We start from the raw sequence: 10,820 nt of genomic DNA on the forward strand, positions 1-10,820 counted from the left end.
GCATGTGCTCAAGCAGAATAAAACAAACTAAAACAAAAATACGATGTAGATGGTTCCACTGAGCCCTCAGTCCTTCTAAAACAAACATTTAGGACCTTAGTGAATAACAAGACATCATTGAAGCCAATGGTCACAATGGTTTTATTCAGGGGAAGGCCTTGCATACAGGCGAGGTCGCTGAGCTGTTGAGGTATATTGGTTTTTTTCGACCTAAAATAAGTCTCTGAAGAAGAGGCCTTGACCTGGGGTCGGCATGGCTTCGATGTTAGGGTGTGGGCCCAACTGCCAGGGAAGCAGGTAAGACCCCGGACCTGGGGTTCTCTGTAACAAACACACACACACGCACACACAAATACATACACACATATAAACACAAACACACACATTGATATGCAATTACCCTCTCAACCGTACAGGCCTACCACTGCCAAAATGTCTATTTAAATGTTGCATTAGTATTAGTTTAGATTAGTCGATTATTTTATTCTAATCATATTCCTACCGAATATTAATATATGCCACATTGTATTTCTCTGTAGGCAGCAATGGCTGCAGTCTAGATGCGTCTAGGAGTCTAAGACTACCAGAAGAGTAACTCACTGAGTGTACGCTGTGTAGCCGTGGCAGTCTTGACTTAAAACTGGAAGTGATTCCTTTGGTGGGTGCGGCAGCCTGCAGGTTGTAGCAGCCCGGAGCTGGCCCCTCCTTCTGCAATGGGCCCAGGAAGAAGCCAATGATTGGTTAAAGGATGACTGCAGGATTTTTCAACCTGGACCCTATTTGCCGTTCTGGTTGTAAAGGTTTTAGAACAGTTTTGATTGGTCAAAGTTGCTCAAGTGTTAAGTGAGAACGTTTCTGCTGCATTCTGACGAATAAGTAATCCTTTGGGATAGGGCCAATCTATAATCATCCTCTAAAAAGTGGATCCCTACAGAAAAAATCTACTTTTTACTTGAACTGGTTTGTCATTGCGTTGAACCAAGTCGGTTCCTCGACTCCCTCGGAAATCTAGTTGTTGCGCTGTTCCAGGAAATTCCCTTATAGTCTCACCTCACATTCACCCAATCTTTCAGATAACACTCTAACCCTAACCCTAACCCTGAACTGACTGTCGTTCAACACCGGCATTCCTCTCTCCAACTAGCACAATTTTTTTTCCACTCTTCTCTTCCTGTAACAACTAATTACCTTCATGTAACATTCTCCTCCTGTAAATAAAAAGATTTCAGAGCAGGACTAACGCTTGAGCATGACTTGATCAGACACAATAACCAAACAGCCTGGGTCAAGCGAAAGGTAACGTAAAAGGTTGAATTTCTTTGTAGGGATCCTTCTCATGTTGTCAGACACTTACAACAGCAATCTGAGCCTGTCAGGTGCCCAAACAAGCACTTTGAGAGGACGTACATTGACGGGGTGCTATTGCCCCTGGCCTGAGGACTAAAATACAGCCTGTTTTGCGGATTACAGCTGCAGTGCCTCGCTCAATACTAGACCAATTAAAAAAAAAACTAGACCGTATGGGAAAATAGGATCCAGGTTGAAAAATCCTGAAGTTATCCTTTAATTAACCAGTGTGTCATGAAAACTATACATTAAGTCAATAAGTTAATTTAACATATGAAAACCTTGCGGCTAAGCTGGGATCAGAGAAACAAACATAATCAAGCAGTCCAGTGAACACGAGGAGATTCCTGAGAATCTATTGTTAGGACAGAGCAATGCTCATGTGACCGATGGAGGACACACAATAAACGACCCATGATGTGTCTCTTATCTCATGAGATTGACCAAGACCTCATCTCTCTCTCTCTCTCTCTCTCTCTCTCTCTCTCTCTCTCTCTCTCTCTCTCTCTCTCTCTCTCTCTCTCTCTCTCTCTCTCTCTCTCTCTCTCTCTCTCTCTCTCTCTCTCTCTCTCTCTCTCTGTGAAATAATCTGTTCTGTGTCCTTGTTTGTACCCCCCACTCAAGTCTCCCATAACACTTAACCATGTCAATGTTACAAATCTTTTTCTAACCACGTTGGGGAGTGGGGGTGGGGGGGGTACAGGTGTGTGTGTGTGTTTCTGTCTGTCTGTCTGTCTGTCTTTCCATCCGTCTGTCTGTCTGTGCGTGTGTGTGTGTGTGTGTGTGTGTGTGTGTGTGTGTGTGTGTGTGTGTGTGTGTGTGTGTGTGTGTGTGTGTGTGTGTGCAGGTGTCTGTGTGTGTCTGTGTGTATGTATGTGCATGTGTGTGTTTCAATGGGTTTAGAGAGGCGAGGATGGCTTTTCCTCTAGTGCATCTGATACAGACCAGACCCTACTTCTGAGGGATGTGTAGAAGTGATATCTAGATGGAAATCCATAGAGCGCAGTATGAGTGTTTTGATGTTTCCTTTTAATTGCGTGCTGCATGGCACTTGAAAACATAAATAGAACTGTATGCTGTGAGGATAACCAGATTACATATCGAAATGAAAAAAATTATTTAAATGATGATTTAAAGAGCCAACAAAAGCTGTTGCCAGAATTTGTAAATAAAGATAATTTCGCAACAATGTATGCTCAAAATGCTCCTCACTGACTCTGTTCTGACTGTATTTTTTTCTGGTTAATTTAGTGCAGCTATTCACTGTAACAATATTATATGACATTGTCAAAGGTTCCACGATGAAGATATAGCTAAACAACAAACCTGAATAGATGCTGCAGTTTGGTAGAGAGATGCTCACTACCCCTCTTATTCTTTCAGATTAGTCTGTGAAATGCTTTCCTCTTTTCCATAGCTTAGTGAAGTGAGAGATTCTTCCACGAGTCCACAGCCCATTATTTTCTCATTTTACACCTTTACTGCCCTTTTATTCCCCAGCCCATACACATCCTCAGGTCATATGCTCATGTGGATGACAGCAGCACTGCGGAACAGCCGCACTGGGAATGTTTCGCTGCTTAACCTATGACAATAAGCTGGTCCTGGAGTCAGCCGTGACACTGCCAAAAGCAGAACGCAGCTTGCGAGTCCCTACTTTGGCGGTAATAATGCCCCGGGGATGTCTTAGTGTCTTTGCTTCTCTTTTCACGTCCAGCAGCTGCCGGCAACGCTCAAATACCTCTCAGCTACCCCAATCCCTCTGAAAAAGTGCATTGTAGATCTATCCTTTTTGGGGCCAATGGAGAGACTGATCATAATAACGGTTGGTGACTGGATACTCACTGGCGGAAAGCTGATCCGCTGCACTGAAGACCGAAACATCACATGCCTGCAAAGGAGAGGAGATGAGAGGAGAGGACAGGAGACGAGAGGAGGGAACACTCACAGGAAGTGGAGGAAACACCAAGCAGAGAGGATGCGTGGAATCCCAGGCATAAGAGATGAGACGGTTATGGATGATTCACCACAGCATGTCTAAACGAGGGCGAGAGAGTTATGGCGAGAGAGAGAGAGAGAGAGAGAGAGAGAGAGAGGGAGAGAGAGAGAGAGAGAGAGAGAGAGAGAGAGAGAGAGAGAGAGAGAGAGAGAGAGAGAGAGAGAGAGAGAGAGAGAGAGAGAGAGAGAGAGAGAGAGAGAGAGAGAGAGAGAGAGAGAGAGAGAGAGAGAGAGAGAGAAAGAGAGAAAGATAAAGGAACTGTACACACAAGGTATTTACTTGCAAGGAGTCTTCTCCACGGGCTTCTCCATCAGATTGTTGTCACATGGAGACGTCTTTATATCCTTACACCACAAGGGAACAAACAACAAAAAAAAAACATCAAAAGCACAAAAATAGATTCAATATTTTTTTTCCTAGAATTAGGAGTGCCATGGGAATTGAATTGCTCACTGATTGCTTATCAAACAACATTATGTCCCAATTTTTGGTTATTAGGTTACTCATCAAAAACTCTGCTTGTGTCAGCCATTAATAAACTAACGTGATTAAATTGTAATAAGCAAAATCCTGTGCGTAGCCACAAACCATGCCATGCAAGGACAGTGTAAAACACATTGCCAACACATCAATACTAGCACATTGTGTTCTCACACCTGAGGGACTACAGTTACACTGGAGCCATGTATGGCTCCCTTGGAGAAAGGGAGGATAGCCAGTGGTTGTCTGTTGAACATTTGCCTAAAAGCACTGGAAACCCCTGTGATGAAGAGTAACACCATCTCTATCGTCACCATAGCTTCCTAAAGGGCTTGTACACCAAGTCAATAAACGCCACCATTGTTCCTGGTAGTAATGATGTATCGGTCATTGTTTAGAAATTAAGCGTGAAATAATTTGTCATTGCCATCTCAAAATGGCGGAGCAAACACATCCCATAATGCATTCTGATGTACAAGCCCTATTGAGGATGACCCATGGGGATGGCCCCCACCCAGCCTCACCTTGTCCCTGATGCCAAGGGTGAGGTTGTGTGAGCGGGGGCAGCTCCTAAACGAGCAGGAGGCCTGGCGCTTGAGGCCCTCCTGGATGGTGTCCGTGTAGTTGTAGGCCCCTGGAAGCAGCATTTCCCCCCGGCGCGGCCAAACATTGCGGGCTTCCCTGCCCGGGGCCTTGAAGCCATAGGTCCTCCTCACAGGGTTCAGCGCTGCTTCTTCCAGAAAGTTCCTGATGGGATAGTGACCCGGGATGGGTGTGTCCTCAAGGGATGAGATGGGAGATGAGCGATTCAATTACTAATTTACCCCCCCCCCCCCCGATTCCTATGGATTTCAGAAGTCCATCTATTCAATAGGAATCCATTGAAAGAGACAGAGCTGAGAAAGAGGGTGATTTCAATTTTTGACATTTAAATCCCATCGTGTGTGTGTGTGTGTGTGTGTGTGTGTGTGTGTGTGTGTGTGTGTGTGTGTGTGTGTGTGTGTGTGTGTGTGTGTGTGTGTGTGTGTGTGTGTGTGTGTGTGTGTGTGTGTGTGTGTGTGCAGGTGTGCAGGTGTGTGTGTGTGTGGGTCTGTTTGTTTGTATGCGTGTGAGATGACATTTGATGTAATACTTACAGGCTGATTGTCCTTTCAAAATGAGTAGAAAATACAAACCATTTGGCATTTCCATCATAAAGGGACCTACTTTCAATGTTTCCAGCCACCAGCTTCCACGCCCTGTGAGGTCCCTCTTCATATTATTTTCCTTTAAAGAAGATTTGAATTAGCTGAGATAAATTAAGAGAAATGTTGAAACAAGCACTTTCTTAGAAGTTTCATTCACATTGCAATATAAACAGCCTCAACCGGTTGTTTTGTTCAATGCACTTACACATGTCATTACACAATTTCTTAATTAAATAGGTTGTGGGTAATCTCACCTGTGCCATTATACCTCCTCTTCCGGTCATGTCGCTGAGGGAAGCGATACTAATAATTTTCCATGTGGCCCTGTTCTGCTCTTGCACCGTATTGATCGTTTGTTCGCTGTCTGGGTTCCAGTGACACCTGACCACCGCTTAACTGTGACTGTTACTATAGCAGCAGTTCCAACGTCGATCAATTTTTTAAACAAGTTGGCCCTGTGGAGGGCTAAATATAGACACACCAACAAGTCTGACGTTAGGGATTTAAAGGAGGAAATACTAGTTCCGTTATTAGCTTGCAATTATATTGCATAGCATGGCATTTAAGGGTCAGTGGTCAGTATTTGATTGCTATATGTCAGGTTGTATGAATTATGTATTTTATCTTTTCACAATGGTGTTCTACCCGACTGACTCTGGAAACTTCTCTGGTAACAGTGCATTGCCAAACAGTCTCCGTCTGTACTTCATTACAAGTCTCATAAAGTGATGTGGTTATCTTTGGAGATTCGTTACAAACCCTTTCAAACGAATCAGTGTGTCAAGTATCAACCTTCCTGGCATACAGCTCTCAAAACACACATGCAGAGGCTCCCCTCACCTAAACTAAGAACCTTCAAAAGCGCCTTCTAGAATCTCAGTGAAAGTGCAACATTCACCCCTGTTGCTAGGCAACATGGAACATATGATTCTGAGAAGCTAGGAATTTGTTTACTGGTCTTGTCTAGGAAAAGAAAACTCATGTGACTACCTCTACATGCGCTCTACATAACAAGCTTCAGGATTTAACATTTCAATGCCTGATTTCACTACATGGTCACTCAACATAAAATAAAAACCATTAAATTCTGAAAATGTTTCTTGGAAACTGCTTTAAATTTTAAGTGGTCGCTTTGACACTTGCAAAAAATTATGCTCCCATTCCAATTTGAAGATGCTCAGACATTTTCTAATGAATTTCCTCAGCCTTTAAAAGTGTCAAATCTAGTGCATGCACCAGAAACAAAGGCAATACAGAGGTCCACAAGAGAGCTTTATTTCAGTCATTGAAATGATTAACTTAGTATCTGCAAGCTACTGTAACAAACTCAATATTGAGAAGGAAAAAAGTTACCGATGTATGCTAGTGCCCGGTGCCACATCATTGTGGTCAAATGCCCAGTAAGACATTACTCATCTTCCTAGTAGGTGGTCTGACAGAGTGCACATAGCCCATCTAGCCAGTAGATAGCAATTTTCATGTAGAGTACAATTATATGCTCTTGAACACTAAACCTTTGAACCCACTGCCTTTATTTTAACGACAATACAGACTTCATCCAAAATTGGAACTATAAGGGGCATTGGCTGATGCTCCTCCGAGTATTTCGGGACATTGAACATGGATACTTCAAACAGTAAACATCTTTAATGAGTCAAAAAAAAAAAAGTCAAATGAGCATTCTGCCCCAAATACATAAATGGGAATTACAGCATATACAAATGTTAATCGAGAAAACAAGACAATTTTCAAATCTGGGTAGATTGTAACTTTTATTGTAAAACAAAAATATACAACTTGGAATGGATTATTTGAGGCATGGCCAAAGACCATTAAAAAAAAGAAAAAGAAATTAAAAGTAGTGAGTAAAACATTAAAAAGCATAGTAAGATTAGTCATTTCTGGTATATAGAACAGCAGATACAAAAAGAGTTTGTACGAGTACCTAGGAGATACACCCGTGTCATTTTTTTGCAGTAGTGCAATGCTGAGAAATTTTCCATATATACTTTGTCCGTAGTCCATGCAGAGTTTAGCTTCTCCACATCGTTTCCATGCCAACAGCGTTGCCAAGTGACAACCAGCAGACAGGTTTCCAATACCGCCATGCGTGGAGGGGCCTGTGCCCACATGAGAGGAAGGTTTTTAAGTTCTCTGGCCAGCCAAGGCCTCCACAGGCATCTGGATGCAAGACCGCTCCGTCACTCCAAAACACCATGACAGCAAAAGAAAGGGACATGGGGACAAGAGCGTATGCAGTTTACATGCAGTTCCTTTGGACAGCAAGGGGCAGGGACGAGAGGGGGGCTATTAAGATTTTACAGATAAATTACACAAAGAAAAAAAGGCAAATTATTTATAAGAAATCTGTACAAGGCCATCACTTCGCCGTCATCATTTGTACGAACTCTGCAAAAGAAAAGAAAAATGGAATACAATTATTTCAGTATTCAGTGAATAAGGAATGATGTTTTATAACCAAAAATCCCCGTCAGTGAAAGACACCCACCTTCATAGTTGACCTGACCATCACCGTCAATGTCTGCTTCTCTGATCATCTCGTCCACTTCTTCGTCAGTCAGCTTCTCACCCAGGTTTGTCATCACGTGACGCAGCTCAGCAGCACTGATGTAGCCGTTGCCATCCTGAACATGAGAGTTAGTGTCCATACGCCAAGGATGCTTCTTAGTCATAAAAGGCTGATTGTCGTGCAGACCACAAACCTACCTTGTCGAAGACACGGAATGCTTCTCTGATCTCCTCCTCGCTGTCTGTGTCCTTCATCTTCCTCGCCATCATGGTCAGAAACTCTGGAAAGTCTATCGTTCCATTACCTAAAGAGCAAGAAGGAAACATTAATTCATGAGCTACTCTTCAGTCCTCCCAAAAGAGCAGCGCAGAGAAGGGCCAATGTTGACTCGCACCATCAGCGTCAACTTCGTTGATCATGTCCTGGAGCTCAGCCTCTGTGGGGTTCTGGCCCAGTGAGCGCATGACAGTGCCCAGCTCTTTGGTGGTGATGGTGCCATCGCCATCCTTGTCGAAGAGCGAGAACGCCTCCTTGAATTCTGTTGAAATTAAAAAACACAAGGAAACGTATTTAGACTGGCTGGGCAGAAACCATAACAAATATCTGCTCTACTTAGGTGATTTGGTATGCTCAAAATATTTAGTATGGCAGCTAGAAATATTATAATGCCACATTAGCTTGTAGCCAAGGGCATTGAGTCACTCTTGTTTAAATTGCACACAAGCCAAGTGTTGTTACTGAAAACACTGGAGCCGTTTCTGGCCAAACAAAGACATTATAAGGAACCACGAGAATGCAAAGGCTGGCATTCTTTACATGGGTGTGGAGGAGTACAGATGGCAACAACAATAAGTGTGACAGGACCAGAGGGCAGCAGCCCACATAGCCTCAGGCTGCCATTTCCAGGCTCAAAGCACAAGGGAGAACACTTGATTTAAATATTTATAGACTAAAAGATGCTTTGGATTGACTGACTACTCCCATCTCATGGCCATAAATGGAAAAACTGAGACATCCAAACAATGCCAGGATTCCGTGGCAGTCAATACAAAATAATTAGTGGGCAAGCAGCACTCTTTCAAGAAACAACCCACTGAATGCTCTAATTGGGATTAACGCGCCTTAGGAAGGAGTTACTCATATTTGAGCATTGCGCCTAGAAAAATCTAGTCCAGTTGGAACAGACTACTGGGAGAACACGCCCAGTTCAAAGGCGACACATGCACAGGATGTAGTTGTGGTTGCTACAACTCCTTACACCCAGTACTCATGATTACATCATTTATTACTTGGCAACCAGGAAAATGCAAAGGTTTCTGTTTGGAAGTCCTTGAGCACTAGACAGCCATTAGGAAACAACTGGCGCATTCATTCTTGTATTTTATGACCAGCTGGCCTTCAGGTAGAAAGCCTTAAAAGGAAGAAGTATAATCCCAATGTAAGGGCTGTCAGGATCCATTTCAGAGGCCACGTGCCGCAACTCATATCATCCATGTCTTACCGGCAATCTGCTCCTCTGTCAGTTGGTCTGCCTGAATATGGAAACAAATTAAACAATTGTATTAATTCCAAAAACCATGAACCAGCCTGCCTTATATACGCTTCCTAATTAACTTTACACGTACACATTTTAAGAATCAAAACCATATTCTTGCAAGATGATTACCACCGTTAGCATTGTAAGATCATTAGTGCTCAACGCAATACATGCACCCCTCCTACAATCGACATAGACACGATTAGCCCAGCATTACAAGTATTTCCTGGAGTCAACATAGGCTAGTAGATTCATTCGAGGCCTTTACGCCCAGCTCGTCTTGAACGACGCACACTTGACGTTAACGTCTCCTTCGGCACGAGAGAATGAATGAGTTCCATTTGGCGGTAAATTGTATCAGTAGCCGGGAAAGAATAACGTTACTGCCTCTCCCTGGCTATGAGCAGTACAAGCCGAGGAGGAATTTGTATTCAGGGGCAAGGCAGGAACCACCGTTCAATTTGGTAAGGTGTTCGACAGATTTGACAAGGAAAAAAACAAAAAGCAGGTAAAAAATAACCGCAAACAAATTATGTTTATTGCAAACATAATTTGCAATAAATACTTTCTATTGAGTTAGGCCATAAAAGAGCCCGGCAGGATAACCTCATAATCCATCTATTGTTTAACAAATTTGACACAATATAAGGCTAGGTTGGCCTTGTGTACACAAACATCACATAATAATTCGTAATAAGGCATAACGTAGTAAGAATTGGCATTAGTTCGTCGCTGGTGCTGCAGTCGCCTCTCTATCATAACTGCCAGCGTGACGTAGCGTTTGATAGAACGGAAAACCTCAACAAACCAATTGTTATCTTAGGCATGCAAAGAAAAGATTGTAAACGTTTTACATGGTTTCCTTACCATTTCGAAGAAGATGGGGCAGCTGATTTACAAATAAGTCCGTAAGTGATCACAGTAACGATCAACTTCAACACGCTCACTAGAAATCTCTATCAGTGCACTGAGAGAAAAGCAACTGGACGCGCCTTTAACGGATATTCTTTAACTCCTCCTCTTTTACGATCCCTCCGCCAACTTCCTCTTCCCTCAATCAATACAAACTTTAAATAACTGATTGTAGTACAAGATTCACCAAGTAAAAAAGAATAACATATGTTGATGCCAAAATATAATTTAATTAAAGATTTACCAATTTAATTTACACATTTTAAAGCTCGTCTTTTTCATTCTAGATAACTGCGTATGAATACATTCTGCTAGTGTGATACGGCATAAGACGTAGCGGCATGAAATACCTCGTCCTGATTGGTCTGTTTGTACCTGCAATGCGTCACTCTCTTCGTCTGCGATGGCGCTGCATTTTGTCGATGGGATTCTGGTCAGCGCTACAAGCATAGCAGACAGGCTTGTTGCATAGTGTCTACATATGGTTATAATCGTTATGGACATCCAATTATATAGATGGTTTTCAGCACTAACAAGGAATAGCATGACGGGGACAGTTTTTCTGTGATGATTTTATTTGAGCAGAATTAATATTTATCGAAAAAAGATGATTTAAAAATTCATTTTAAATGTATTAATAGCGATTATTGTATTCTGCATGTTATGTTTTCTGCTTTTGGAGATGTGGAAGGTGTGTGTGTGTGTGTGTGTGTGTGTGTGTGTGTGTGTGTGTGTGTGTGTGTGTGTGTGTGTGTGTGTGTGTGTGTGTGTGTGTGTGTGTGTGTGTGTGTGTGTGTGTGTGTGTGTGCGCGCGCGCGTATTTATCAG

The 10,820-nt window shown here is 42.7% G+C and overlaps 2 protein-coding genes across 2 annotated transcripts in view; both read right to left on the reverse strand.

Moving 5' to 3' along the window:
• The window catches only part of stpg4 (sperm-tail PG-rich repeat containing 4), a 6,788-nt gene extending 110 nt beyond the window's left edge, over positions 1 to 6,678 (reverse strand). Inside the window, exons 1-7 of the mRNA XM_056609425.1 lie at positions 5,268 to 6,678; positions 5,033 to 5,092; positions 4,351 to 4,605; positions 3,626 to 3,690; positions 3,193 to 3,238; positions 601 to 708; positions 1 to 321 (exon numbers count right to left, since the gene is read on the reverse strand). The exon at positions 1 to 321 is cut by the window's left edge and continues 110 nt beyond it. Coding sequence (XP_056465400.1) covers positions 211 to 321; positions 601 to 708; positions 3,193 to 3,238; positions 3,626 to 3,690; positions 4,351 to 4,605; positions 5,033 to 5,092; positions 5,268 to 5,297 — 675 coding nt within the window. The 5' untranslated portion in view covers positions 5,298 to 6,678 and the 3' untranslated portion in view covers positions 1 to 210. The remainder of the gene's footprint in view (positions 322 to 600; positions 709 to 3,192; positions 3,239 to 3,625; positions 3,691 to 4,350; positions 4,606 to 5,032; positions 5,093 to 5,267) is intronic.
• An 88-nt stretch (positions 6,679 to 6,766) lies between these two features.
• calm2a (calmodulin 2a (phosphorylase kinase, delta)) lies at positions 6,767 to 10,056 on the reverse strand. The gene is made up of 6 exons (XM_056609426.1): positions 9,948 to 10,056; positions 9,045 to 9,075; positions 7,938 to 8,081; positions 7,741 to 7,847; positions 7,523 to 7,658; positions 6,767 to 7,422 (listed from the first exon to the last, which is right to left on the reverse strand). The coding sequence occupies exons 1-6, from the start codon at positions 9,948 to 9,950 to the stop codon at positions 7,394 to 7,396; spliced, it is 450 nt and encodes a 149-aa protein (XP_056465401.1). The 5' UTR covers positions 9,951 to 10,056; the 3' UTR covers positions 6,767 to 7,393.
• Positions 10,057 to 10,820: the final 764 nt, after the last annotated feature.

Source organism: Gadus chalcogrammus, chromosome 15, assembly GCF_026213295.1.
Source record: "Gadus chalcogrammus isolate NIFS_2021 chromosome 15, NIFS_Gcha_1.0, whole genome shotgun sequence".
In the NCBI taxonomy this organism is placed as follows: domain Eukaryota; kingdom Metazoa; phylum Chordata; class Actinopteri; order Gadiformes; family Gadidae; genus Gadus; species Gadus chalcogrammus.